This window comes from Osmerus mordax, chromosome 16, assembly GCF_038355195.1.
Source record: "Osmerus mordax isolate fOsmMor3 chromosome 16, fOsmMor3.pri, whole genome shotgun sequence".
NCBI classification, from domain to species: domain Eukaryota; kingdom Metazoa; phylum Chordata; class Actinopteri; order Osmeriformes; family Osmeridae; genus Osmerus; species Osmerus mordax.
Window position 1 is genome coordinate 13,800,357 of NC_090065.1, and position 14,210 is coordinate 13,814,566.

At 46.4% G+C, this 14,210-nt stretch overlaps 1 protein-coding gene across 1 annotated transcript; it reads left to right on the forward strand.

Annotated features, from left to right (window-relative positions):
* Window positions 1-544: 544 nt before the first annotated feature.
* rb1cc1 (RB1-inducible coiled-coil 1) lies at window positions 545-13,016 on the forward strand. The gene is made up of 23 exons (XM_067253167.1): window positions 545-869; window positions 2,111-2,236; window positions 2,386-2,512; window positions 2,662-2,832; window positions 2,966-3,168; window positions 3,419-3,836; window positions 3,966-4,136; window positions 4,238-4,422; window positions 4,579-4,765; window positions 4,973-5,054; window positions 5,171-5,235; window positions 5,326-5,429; window positions 5,530-5,656; window positions 5,830-7,733; window positions 7,958-8,138; window positions 8,776-8,884; window positions 9,214-9,505; window positions 10,323-10,377; window positions 10,476-10,523; window positions 11,083-11,141; window positions 11,297-11,424; window positions 11,906-11,976; window positions 12,077-13,016. The coding sequence occupies exons 2-23, from the start codon at window positions 2,166-2,168 to the stop codon at window positions 12,152-12,154; spliced, it is 4,836 nt and encodes a 1,611-aa protein (XP_067109268.1). The 5' UTR covers window positions 545-869; window positions 2,111-2,165; the 3' UTR covers window positions 12,155-13,016.
* Window positions 13,017-14,210: the final 1,194 nt, after the last annotated feature.

The window sequence follows — 14,210 nt, forward strand, 5'->3', positions numbered from 1 at the left end:
CTCCATGTAACTCATTCAATCGAACCTAATGAATTCTGAACCTGCTAGAACATCACACACCGATAATTTACAGTCACGCCCTGAGTCTCTTACCAGCGTTTGACCACCAGTGTGGACATGGGATTACAAAGGACAATCACCATGGCAAGTCATAGGCCCATTTACCATATTTTATCTGATTTTATTCCTAAATAGGCATTTGAATCCTTAACCTGTTTACATTGTCCAGACTCGTTTTACAGTTAACATTTTAAGTTATGTGCTCAATATGACTATTCTATTGATTTATTTTCGTTGTGCCACTGCCAATAACTCACATATTGCAGGCAAAGACAGTTAAATAAAAGTATAAAGTGCATCTCAATAAATTCATAAGTGAGGGCATCTGCAGCAAACAAATGGACATCTAAACCGCACCCCTTCTCACGTTGCAGCAAAACTGCCATGATATTTTTTCCTTATCCCAGAATGCACCTCGCTGTGCAGTGACGACTACGACAACAACAAAACACAGCAGAGATCCCTGACAGCTGCAGATAGGAGTGTTAGCAAGCTAGCTATGCATTAGCATGGTTACACAATCCTGAACGAAGAGGAATTGTCCGTGATCAGACAAATGACAAAGCCCTCGAACTGTCCCGTGTCCACGGAGTAACATGCATCGATCTAGCTGAAGATTAGCTACAGATTGACAGCTGTCTACGTTGACGTCTAACCACATACATAATTAGTTAGCTAATGTTTTCCAGCTAGCGTCTTTATCGCTAGCCATATAGGTCCATGTATGCTAAACTTAGCCATGTTAGCTAGCAAGTTCGCTAGCTAGCTCCTCAAGAGACATTTGGGGAGATGATAGTAAACAAAGAGAGGTAAGAGTTTCGTTTGGATAGACACTCACTTAGAACCATGTTTAATGTTTTCATGCCCTCACCAAACATGTGAGTTGTCATTTGTCAGAAATGCATCATGTCGGGAACCTAGCTACAAGTAAATTGGCAGATATATCGGGCTCGGCTAGTCAGAGCTAGCCTAGGGAGGGGTATTATTTAAAGACGCCTATGTCGTGGATACTTACAAACCACATCATCCAACGTTTGCTCGCACGATTGTTGTCAGTCTTAGATAGCTAAAATTAGTTGTAGCAAAGTGACGAGTAATCTGTTTAGTTAACATTTGCAAACACCAGATAATGCGGTACTGTTAGCTTTTATTACAAGGTAGCCTACCGTCAATAGTAGTTGGCGTCAACTCGTTTGTCTCATTAGCTACTTAGCTTGTACCGTGCTAGCGCTAACATTTCTGGTGGCTAATTTTGGAGTTATACCTTCAGCACCATATATTTTGTCCACTGACCTCTGCTCTAGCTAGATGGCTAGCTAGGTACTTACATTGGTAGGTAATGCTAACGTTTTGGTGGGTATGCTAGATTAGATGGTACCCTATAACCTAAAGCCTCTTTAACTATCAGGCCTTTGGGCTTCACCCGCACAACTGGCGTTCCACTGCACTGTACGTGGACAAATTGGTTATAATTGCAAATCTAACGATGTTAGTGAGTTAGGCTACTGTAAGCTTAAGTGTTGATTTGCTTGTTGCCGTTGCTAGTTATTTTTCATAAACTATCCAGCTCAGTTAGCGTAGCGGTATATAACTGGCAACCTGTGCACTTGTTTACATTACGTTATGGATGTCGGGCAAGGTGTCAACTAGCTTGGTAGCTAGCTCTAGCTATGTAGTGTAGCTAGCATCTGACCAACAACATGACTCAGCCCTTGCTTGCTTCGTAGCGGCTAACTAGCTAGTTAGTAAAAGAGTTACTAGGTGGCTTAGGTTGCATTCAGCTTTGAATTCGCTAGAATTAACTACTTCAGACACAGATAATGTGTCCAAAATGCTGAACTTGGTTCAGGGAAGTTGTAACTAGGTAGTACAAGTAGGGTTAACTGACGTAGCTTGCTGTCTGAATGTTGTATTAGAACAACATTCAGAATTCTTCCCAAACACGTGGAGCACAGTACTATCACGATATCCCAAAACCAATTTGACAACAAAGCCCCCATTCAGCTCTTTACATCACAGTAGCATTTTTTTTTAAACTTGTTTTCTGCAGGGTGGTCTTGAATGACTGATACGATAGGGAAGTGTGAAGATCTGGAGGATTCAACATGAAGTTGTACGTGTTCCAGGTCAACAACGGCAGCACGTTGACATTTGACACTGAGCTTGCTGTCCAAACGTAAGAAAAAGTTCCTGAGAATAGTTAATAAAAATAACTACTACATTATCAGAATACTAATCCTTAATGGTTGTCAGATAGCTGACGTCTGAGGAACTACTACCAAATGTATGTTTTTAAATACCAGCGTGTGCTTGTGTTCCTTTTAGTGTGTTGGACCTCAAACATGCCATCCAGGTCAAGTATAAAATTGCAACCCAACATCAAGTCCTGGTTGTGAATGGAGGGGAGTGCATGGTTGCTGAGAGGCGGGTCTGCAGCTACAGTGCTGGCACTGTAAGTTTGCACCATGCTTAATGATGAAGTTATATTGATTAAATGTACAGTGACTTTACAAAAAAATGATATGTTAACCAATTGTTTTGTGACTGATTGAATTAATTGTTCGGAGAAAGGGTGTTGATAAATGTTTTCCACTCCTCCAGGATACCAACCCCATATTCCTATTCAACAAAGAGATGATCTTGTGTGATCGGGCGCCAACAATTCCCAAGACTACTTTCTCAGTTGAGAATGAGATGGAGCTGAAGGTGGAAGAGTCCCTGATGATGCCGGCAGTCTTTCACACCGTTGCCTCACGAACACAACTTGCTGTGGTAAATGTTTCTTTCTCCCCATTTTCATTCACAATGGGCACAAGTAACGGTGTATTAAAAATTATAATGTAATTAGGCCTTCATTAGTTTTTTGGAATGTGCTGCTTCATTTGACACCTCTTATCTCTCAAAGGAAATGTTTGAAGTTGCCAAGAAACTTTGCTCCTTTTGTGAACGCCTGGTTCACGATGAACACCTCCAACACCAAGGTTGGGCTGCCATCATGGCTAACCTGGATGACTGTACCCTGTCGTATCAGAAGCTACTCTGGAAGTTTGACACAGCGTACATTAATTATCAACAGGACTTTGAGGACATCAAATTGAAACTCACTAAGTAACTATCTCCTTATGAAATATGTATTTCACATTGTCCAATTTTATTCAAATGGTTGTTTAATGTACTCTTTCCCCATATAGTGTTAACAGTCAAGTAAAATGTTTGTGTTAGTTAGCAGAACTGTTCAGGTAAAATCTGTCCGGCAGTTTGGATTAATTAATATTTTGCTGCATTTTTGGGGAAAGTGTGAAACTTACAAAACTCAAAATTTGCAGCTCACAGTGTTTGTGATGTTTTCTGTTTGAAGACTGGGGACAGCAGTCTCAGTCATGGCTAAGATTCCGCTGCTCGAGTGTTTGACCCGGAACAGCTACAGAGAAAGCATTGAGAAGTCTAGCTCGAGCCCAGGGAAGGATTCCGACGAGACGGAGGAGGACGACAAGTCCACAGACTCTGTCCTCTGCCCCTCTGAGTCCCAGAGGAGCTCCAACCGACCTGCCTGTGTGTCTGCTCCCGGGACAACACCACCTGGGCCCAGCGAAGGTCAGGAGACCAATGATATGACAGACAGCAGTGGGCTGAGGGCAGCCCTGCAGGAGGAAGATGCTCCGGAGAGGGCCAACCCTCCCTCCTTCAACGTCACCCTGCTGGACTGGATCAATGTACAAGACCGGCCCAATGACGTTGAATCAGTCGTCAGGAAGTGCTTTGACTCTATCAATAGGGTGAGCGTACGACATTGGCCCCTATCTCTGTGCTTGTCTCCATGAACCCTGGCCTTGATGTCGGTGTGCGTGAAAGTTATCAAAGAAAATAGACCTCTCTTTATTGTCATTCATTTTGTTGTCTTTCAGCTTGACCCACGGATCATACAACCCTTCTTAGCAGAATGTCGTGACACGATTGCCAAACTGGATAATCAGAACATGAAGGCTATCAAGGGCCTCGAGGACAGGCTGTACGCGCTAGACCAAATGATTGCGAGCTGTAAAAAGTTGGTGAACGAACAAAAGGAACTTGCTCAGGTAAGCAAAGCGAGGAAAAACAAAGAAACATTGGAAACCCCAGTCACGTTTCCTATCCGAGATCATCACTTAAGTAACATGCAATATCTGTCCGATAACAGGGATTTCTGGCCAATCAGAAGCGGGCTGAAAACCTTAAAGATACGTCGGTTCTTCCTGACTTATGCCTCAGCCACGCCAACCAGCTGATGATCATGCTGACCAACCACCGGAAGCTACTGGACATCAAACAGAAGTGCACCACTGCCAAACAGGAGCTTGCGAACAACCTACAAGTTCGTCTCAAGTAAGACAGCAGCTGTTTCCCACCTGGGGCTGAAAGCTCCAAGTTCTCTGTGAAGTCGTTGCCTTGAGCATCGCGACAGACTTTCTTTACACATAAACAGGTGGAACCGAAGCACCGTTTGCTAAGCTAACCAAGTCCCTCGTTGTGATGCCTCAGATGGTGCTGCTACGTGATGCTCCACGCGGACCAGGATGGGGAGAAGCTCCAGGCCCTGCTGAGGCTGCTGACGGAGCTCCTGGAGAGGGTGCGGGTGGTGGACGCCCTGAGTACCGTGCCCCAGATGTACTGCCTGGCTGTAGTGGAGGTGGTCAGGAGGAAGATCTTCATAGGCCACTACAGACAGGTCAGAACAGGAGGGTAACACAACGCGTGTGGCATGAAGTGTGTGTCTTGTCTTCCTTTGGGGGGATCCTGGTGACGCTGCAATATGGGTGTTGTGAGACAACGAGGTTGGGCCGGTCTGTGGTGGTTGGTCTGCTGTGAGACTGTCTTGAAGGACCTGCTTAACCTGTGGGATGATCTCCTTGTTTTGGGCTCCCTCTCTCTTCAGTGGGCCAGTGCTCTAGTAAAAGACGGGAAGCGCCTCTATGAAGCGGAAAAGTATAAAAGGGAAACGTTCGGGAAGCTATTCAGTAAGTTCCTTTTGAAATGTCGACACCCGCCGTGCATTCGTGCTTAAGGACAGGACATGATGTCCCACCAGCGTCTGAGCTCTCCGAAACAACGTTGTTGTTTTCTTCTTTCTCAGGGAGGTCTTTTCTCAGAAACCGCCTGTTTCGAGGGCTGGATTCCTGGCCTCCAACGTCGTTCTGTGTAAGTGTTCTAACGTCACATCAGGGGCTCACTTCACGTCCGTGTTTAGACATTTCTTCCTGGTTTGTTTATGTCTCTGGTGTTTTGTAGACACGAAAGCCCAGGAGGTTTGACTATGAGCTTCCAGACATCTCCCTTGGCGACCTGCAGTATCTCAAGACCTGTTGTCCCACAGAAGTGCAGCCCTTCCTTAGGTAGGAGTCTGTCACAGTCGTACATGTCATCATTTACCGTAGTTATATAATCATGTCAGTTAGGTCTCAGGGAAAATGAATTGTTTTTGTCGTCCACCAGGGTTCCAAACATTTGTGACTTTGAGCCTTTGAACCAGCATGTGCATATGCTTCACCAGCTGGTCCAAGCTGCACAGAGCATGGACGACATGTCTCAGACCATCACCGACCTGCTTAGCGAACAAAGGGTGAGGAGAACTGGAGACAGAATGACTCATGTAGCCTATCGCGTATTACCACAAATGCAAGAAAGAAAAAAGGAGAGAGAATGTGTGTGTGTGTGTGTGTGTGTATAATATATATATATATACATATGTGGGTATAAAAAACAAATCTATATTTTCACTGTTTGTTCCTCTAGGCGTCTTGTAGCCAGAGTGCTCAGAGATCCACAGCCGTGACCCCGCGGTCTGAAAGCACACCGGGCCCGGCCACCTCTACCTCCTCCAAGACCCCCACCTCCCTCAGTCTTCAGGGACTCCCCTGCCAGTCCCTCCCGGTTCCCGTCCCCACCATCCAGGAGGACCTCTCCCCGGACAGCATTGACGCCCAGACCTTCGACTTTGAGACCATCGGCCACCCTAACATGGACCCTGTCCTTCAACAAGGCTCCCTAGACCTGGACTCCCTGGCCGAGAGTCCAGAATCCGACTTCATGTCGGCCGTCAACGAGTTTGTGATCGAGGAGAATCTGACCTCCCCCCAGCCTGTCAGCGACCCCACAAGCCCCGAGATGATGGTGGAGTCCCTGTATTCGTCGGTCATCAACGCCATCGACAGCAAGCGCATCCAGGACACCACCACGCTGGAGAGGGAGAATTCCAAGATGGCTGTCCTGAAGCTGAGCATCGAAAAGTACCGCTCGGCCGCCGAGGAATCCCAGTCCAACCTGAGGAGCGTGAAAGACGACCTGTACCGCTTCCGGGGCCTGGTGCTGAAGGAGCAGCGCGACTTCGGCTTTGCCCTGAAGACCATGACCGTGGAGGTCTGTGGCCTGGTGGACAACATCCGACAGAGACGCGAGGACGAGCTGAGGGAGCAGCACCAGAGCCAGCTCCTGTCTCTCCAGAGAGGCCACGAGGAGCAGCTCCTCACCCTGACCCAGGAGAACCAGCTCAACCAGAACATCGTCAGGGACGTGCAGCGGGCCGTGCTGGAGCTGGAGGGCCTGTTGGAGCGCAAGCAGAAGGAGCTGGCTCAGCTGGAGGGGGAGAAGGAGCGCTGGGCCCAGGCCGAGACGAGCCTCGCCGAGAGGGCGAACGACCTGGAGCAGAAGATCGGCGAGCAGGCCGCGGAGATCCAGACCCTCGTCTCCTCCAGGGATTTTCTGGCCGTCCAGCTGGAACGTCTAGACGGGGAGATCGAGCGTGTCCAGGATAAGCTCCGCGAGGAGCTCCTGGGCGCCGAGCGGGCCCGGCTGCGGGAGCTTGAAGACAGGCTGAGAGGGGAGCACCAGGCCCTGCTGGAGGACCTCACTGCCCAGAACCAGGAGGCGCTGGAGGGCCTGCTCGCCGACAACCGGGCCAAGCTCGGCGAGGTGACCCAGCTCCACGCAGCCGCCCTCGGAGAGAGGGACGCCCGGCTGGCGGAGCTGGAGGGCCGCGCCGGCGACCTGGAGGCCGAGCTGGCCCTCAAGAAGGCTGAGGCGGAGGACGCGAGGGTGCTCTGCGAGGAGGCTGAGCGGGAGCGGGCGGGGGCGGTGAAGGCCGCCGTGGAGGCAGAGACCCTGGCTCTGGGCGAGGAGCTGGCGGGCCTCAACCAGCAGCTGCAGGCCAGGAACGAGGAGTACGAGGCGGGCCTGGCCGAGGTGAGGGCCCTGATGCGTCTGGAGAAGGACCACTGCATCTCAGAGCTGGTGGACCGACAGGAGAAGGAGAGCGCCCTGCTCCGAGACCAGCTGTCCGTGCTGGAGCGCCGCGCCCGGGATGCCGAGACTGAGCACGGGGAGAAACTTGAGAAGCTCCGCCGTGACCTGGAGCAACAGACGGAGGCTCTGCTCCGAGATAAAGACGAGGAGCTGAGGAGCTTGCAGGAGCAGGAGCGACACACGAGGACTGTTATCAGCGACTTGCAGGCCGAGAACCACCAGCAGAGATTAGAGCAGGACGCAGCGCGGCAGTACGTGGAGAGAGAGGAGGCCTTGAAGACCGCATCACCAGATGCCTTTAAAGACTTACAGCGTCAAAAGGAGGAGACCGAGGGGAGACTGTTAGATCAAATTAGACGACTTGAAATCGAGCTGCAAGAAAGACAATCCTCGGAGAGGTGAGCGGTGGAGGGCGTCAGGACCCAACAGGGATGTGGATTCCCTGTCCGGGCCCTCGGGCGTATCTGACATGCAAGCAGGTGTCACAAACAGAGCAGTGCCTCGGACTGCCTCTCCGGGGTTCAGTTCTGTTTGAGGTGTTCCATGTCTAGACAGCGTGTCAGATCCAAGTTCCCTTCTCGGCTGGGCGTATTTTTGATTGCCGTCTGCGTGTTTCTTCCAGGGCGCCGGGGCTGGCCCTGCAGGCAGAGGCCGGGGCAGGGGCCCCCCTCTCCCTGGACTCGGCCCTTCAGGAGCGCCTGATGCAGGAGACGGCCTCGCTGCACAGCCAGCTGGAGCTTCTGGAGAGGAGGAAGAACGAGGAGATGCAGAACTTGAAGACCTCGCTCATAGCAGAGCAGCAGGTGGGTCTCGGTCATGGACGGTCCTCTCTTAGACAGGCAGGAAACTTTCTTGTCCCTGTGGGAGAATCAAGTTGCAGCCTAATCACAGGGCATTTTTTGTCATCGAAGTCACCAATAGACAGTCATACAGTAGGAATACTCATGGGGGCTTGTGGGGCAGGGCATGTCATAATTACACAACAGAGAGCGTTTTCATGTCCTTGCACGAGCTGCAAAGCATTCATAATGGCAATTTGAACACGGGTGAGTGTGGCCCTGCCATAGGACAAACGCTAGATCACGTTGTTGGTGGAAATGTCATGCCCCATGGAATCACACGTTTACCACGTCGCCACATAGAATAATTGTGTTGAATATGTTACGTAGAGATAATACTTTATGGACTATATGACAAGAGAGTGCTTGTCTGTTGGTGAGTTACACTGGATTGGCTATATACACAAGGCTGATACTAGCATTTCAGAAGCGACATCATCTTAAGGTTGTCACTCAGAAACTGCAGCGCAGAGGGGCAGAGGCACTCCGTAATTGAGTCAGTGAGGCCGTGTCCTGTGTCCTCTGTGACTCAATGTGGCTGCTCTTTTCTCCCCTTCATCAGCCGGGAGGTGACAAAAGGCCTTTTCTTGTGTCCCCTCAGACGAACTTCAACACTGTTCTGACGCGAGAGAAGCTGAAGAAGGAGCAAATCATCAACGAGCTCACGGAGAAACTCCGAAACGTTACCCAGCAACAGGAGAAGGACAAAGGTATATAGTGTTCATGCCATGGCCAGCAGCGGAAGTGTGAGACTTTTGGAGCCGTCGGTCGCCCATTCATTTGAGATGCCCTTTTATCGTCTTTTTCCGGTTGCGCTTTTGGTGTTCTTGTGTTGGAAAGATGAATTATCGAGGCTGACATCATATGACCAAATATCAGATTCAATTACTATCCCCCCCCTGTGTAAACGAGCAGCAGTTTTTTTTCCTTCTTTTCTCCAGACGGTCTCAACTTGCCTTTTTATCAAATCACTGGTGCCTCTCCAGTTGTATTGATCAGTTTTTTGGTTTGGTGTGTGTGTGCTGCTGTGTTTTGGCAGGTCTGATTGAGACTCTGTCTGAGGACCGAGCTAGCGTCATGCAGGAGAAGAAACAGCTTGAGGAAGAGCTGAACCGGCTACGCAACACCGCCCTGGTCTCCTCGGCCTACTTCACCCCTAACCCCTTAACCATGGAGTCTGCCGGGGCTGGGGCCGGGGCCGGGGCCGCGGCCGGGGCTGAGGCCTGCCTGTCGGAGCCCTTCCCTGACCCAGACAGACTGGCTTCTGTTGCAGCCATCAGAGATGAGGACAAGGTGGATTCAGCAGTGGAGGCCAGCATGGTGACCGTACAGTGAGCATCACCCAAAGCCCTTCTCCCTCCCCCCCTCCCCCCGGTCCAATAAACACAGAGTGCACAAGAGCCTACCTCCCTCAGTCAAACTTTATTATTCACAAGCTGGCCGGACAGCACATTCACAAATCAGTATTTTGTGCTGAGTAGTGTCGTTTTTGGTATAGTAGGGTTAAATAGTTAATACTTTAGTTAGTTTAAGTCATGATAGGCAAGTTTTGCAAACCTAGCAATTTTAGCTGGAGTTCAAAGAAAAGATTACAACTAAAATATCCCACCCCCTCCCTTCAAATACACACCTCCAAAACACATGTATGTGTTGCCTTGTCTACTTTCAGGAGGCAGACAGACAAGTAGACCGTCCAATCATTGCATTTGGTCCGAATGCAGTCAAATAATAAGTGCTGGTCCGACCTTAATCATTGGTGGTGTTTTATTACAGTCCTGCGACGCCCACAGATGTCGGATTAATTTCATTTTACGGTCAAACCTTTACATTTGTTGGACGCTATCAGGACGTGAAATTAATTTCGGCAAATATGACAAAAAGTGCTTCTCAACAACATAACCTACCCATTAAAAGATGCTTCTAGATCAAGTGTAAAAGAAAAGATGTGTAAGTGCTTGTTGAAGTCAGCCTGACAGATATGGGCAGTGAGGACCGATGAAAAGATGGGGGAGTCAGCACAGATGAGAGGAAGGCAGGATAGGCTAGGGTCATGTAAGTTCACCTCCAAAATCTGTGCATATCTCGCTCATCCTGTTCAAAAATCAAAGTTTCAGCGGTTGGATTATCACCTTCTCTTCCTTTGTTTAGTGATAATATCCTAATGATGTCAGAAGAGAAACAACGAATACTGTTACTTGAAAGGGTAAGTTGTCTCAGCTGTAATCTATATATTTAAGTCCCAAAAGTTATTTTGACTTCTAGCTCATTCCGTTGTTGTGAAATGTTTTGATTTTATTGTAGACTTTACATATGAAGGAAGAAGAAAACAAACGCCTCAATCAGAGACTGGTAGGTATTCTGAGCCTGTGTGACCTGCAGTCTCGTGCACAATTCACTGGATTTTTCCATTTGTGTTTTTGTATGTAACAACCAAAATATTTGCATTGACAATAGAGCTGAATGTCTACTGAAAGTCAACATTTTTATATGCCTCGTTCTTAGCTCTAGGCAAGGGAGTTAGTCACACTCTCCACTAGATGGCGGTAGCACCTTAGTGTCACCACTGGCCGGTAGTCTACCCAGTCTGAGTGGGACTGACTTCAGACAGTTTACTGTTCTCCCTGCAAGGAACATAGAGCCACAACTGCCATTTCAACATGTGTTGAAAGTATCTATTAAAGAGAGACTATAGGGTCTCGCTTTAATGTCACTGGTTGGGTAGGTGAATGTATGGGCATGTGTGGTTCCACAGGGAAGCAGATGTACGCTGAGAGGTGTTTATTAAAGTCCAGTAACTGTAGGTCTTGACGTGCTGAGTTGTGATGAGCAGAGTTTGTTTCTTGTACATTTGTTGTGATGTGACTGGTAATGTCGACATCAACCGACACACTCCTTTCTTTGTTTGTAGATGTCTCAGAGCATGTCATCTGTGTCATCACGGCACTCAGAGAAGATTGCCATCAGAGAGTGAGTGCTCAGTGTACACCACCAGTAAAATAAATTTGAACAACACAACTTGGTATTGCGCTGTTACTACACTGAGGGGGGGAAAAACAATACAAACAAGCACTTTAGGATATTTCCTCTGTTAACACAATTACTTGTGTGTGTGTGTGGTTCAGTTTCCAGGTGGGCGATTTGGTCCTCATCATCTTGGATGAGAGGCACGACAACTATGTGTTGTTCACCGTCGGTCCCACTCTCTACTTCCTTCATTCAGAGTCTCTCACTGCACTGGACCTCAAACCAGGTCGGTTGCAGACCAACCCAGATACCCATTCTCCTTTGGCTTTAAAAAAAAAAATTAAATAGTCACGATTCTGTGAGACTTAATCCAGAAAGTCTAAAATACGCCTAAATATCCGGACATTTGTCATATACAATATTGTCCCTTGAAAAGTTTGTGCTTTTTGTAAGTTCTTATCTTAAAAACGAAGTTAATCACATCAATCAGCTCAATTATTTGAAATCTATTTAATCCATATGCGGTGCTTATGGCTGTAATTTAGGTAGTGAAAGGTTACATAAATATGTTGAGATTGACAACATTTTAGGAAGAGTACCTTGCAGTCCATTCATTTTGGGTTAGGTACCCAGTTGGCCTTAACTATTAGTTTTGAAGTTGTAAGAAGTATGTTTTCCTGTTTGTTGTTCTTTTTACTTTGGATCCCTTATACTCAAATCAATTTTGTTAATAAGTCAACTCCAGTTAATGAGTGTGTTTCCACCAGCATCAGGGACAACAAGGCGGCCATGGGTTCTTGGGAAAGTGATGGAGAAGGAATATTGTCAGGCAAAAAAGGTACAGTTGCATTTTCATGTACTGGTCTTACCATGTGGAACGTGTGTGTGCGTGCTCTGCCAGGACTGTAATATACTGTGTCACGTGCTCTGTCCCACAGGCTCAGAACAGGTTCAAGGTTCCGCTGGGCACAAAGTTCTACAGAGTGAAAGCTGTACCATGGAACAAGAAAGTATAATATAGTCAAGTTAGGAGCTCAAATGTATATTTATATTGCATTACACATCTGATGGAGTCTTCACATCATAATTCACTTATCAACTTGAAAACGAAAAAGAATGAAGATCCTAATCATGTTATCTTGGCTTTCCGTTAAAGATCACACTTTGTTTTTAGAGCACACTCTTCCCTTATTTTTATTTTTTATTTTACATTTTTTCCAGAGGATATGTTATTGTGGACCAAATACTATGACCTTATTAGGGCATGGCCCTAAACACTGGCATAAAGCCATTATACCTGTGTGTACATTGAAGAAAAGAAAAAAAGTATTTGGATGTTATATATTAGTTATCATTATCAGCATTTGTCCTTTTGTGGAAAATACTGTATCATTATCAGCATAATTCAAATGAAAATATACATTTATTATAAATGTTTATGGAGGAATGTTCATGGCATGCATATATATTTTCTTTGATTTACTTATACAGATAAATGTTGTAGTTGGAAATGTAGTTAAGGCTGTTTGTTACTCACAACACAGTATGGCCCTCCTGTTAATACTAAAATGTACATTTTGGCTGACTGGTGCAAGCAGTCATTATTGCAATCCTTGAAATGCACTTTCAAAAAAACAATGCTTTTGTTGATTGAAAGGGAAGGAATTGTGCTGTCAAAAAAAGGTTGAAAAAAATTGAAAAATATAACAGCACAAAACTTCTCACTATCGTAAAATACTGATATATAGAAAGGAATACTTTGTTTGTGACTGTGTTTCATTATTTGATGACATTGTAAAATATCCATCAAAATCACACAAGTAACAAATGACTGTATTGTAAAAGAATTTAGAGTTTTGAAACAATAAAGGATTGATCCCAAACATGCCATCCTCTGTAATACTTGGTCATTGCCCCATCAAAAGTAAAGCTAGTCTCCTTTTTATAGACACAATTGAAGACTTCAGTGAAACTCCATTTATGTAAATCACATGCCTTTAGAAATGCTTCTAAGGAATACTGCTTCCTCAAGACAAGCAACTCATTCATTACACCAGTGACCACCTGCCAATTTTGAAAAAGAAATGGGGCTTTCAGGAAATACGAATTTCACTGCTTTCTGACTAATACAGTTTTTTCTTTACATTTACCGTTTTCCAGAAAAATTAAAGCTTTAGGACATTCCAATTTAATTATAACAAAATAATTTAGAGAATTAAATAAAAGGTTAGTTTGTAGCATTGTGGGTGAGATAAATAGTTCAGAAGTCAGTGTGAAAACAATGTTCGTTTTAAACAATTTAAGCAATTTCTGCTTTTGTGGAAGCATTAGCTAATGTTGGCACGCAGTCGCAGAAAACAGACTTCAAAAAGGCTTCAAATCAGGACCCAAGAACGGTGCGGCCCTCATGGAAGGGGAAGCGCACCAACATCACTTTCCCAGTTCACAGCGGGGAGCATCGCAGCTCTCAGCCGAGTGCTCTCTACCATGTGGGTCTAGGGGTGTTTTAACAATGTTTAGCTCTATTTTCTCAATTTAGCATAAGCCTGGTGTCACATTTGGATGGCTTCTTCATAAATTGATGGTGTGATTCCTACAATTTCGGGACCGGCCTGAATGACAAAATATGCAACACAACATTCGATACCGAGGTGGCTGGCAGGCATCAACCATGTGCACTGGACAGGCTCTTAGTGTAAATGTTTACAACCCCCCACTGAGCTCAGTGCTGCTAGGAGTCACTCTCATCAGGCTCAGTGGGTTAGCTGTGCCATGTTTAGTCCCTTGCTTGTTTCATTACAACAGCCGCCTATGATTTTTTTCAAACTTGCCAACACACAATATCACTTTACGACTGATACCTTCTGTAGACTTCCTCACATTTTCTACAACTGACCTGATATTCATCCTTTTGCCCAAGAGGTTTTTGTAATGCATGCTGGGAAATATACGGAAGAAGGCCTTTTAGCCTTTCAAACTAAATTCCAACTACTTGTGGCCTATCATGGATTTACGATCAATAGATCAGCATCCGGTGGTTTTCAGCATCACTTGCAGCAAGTTGAACCAACA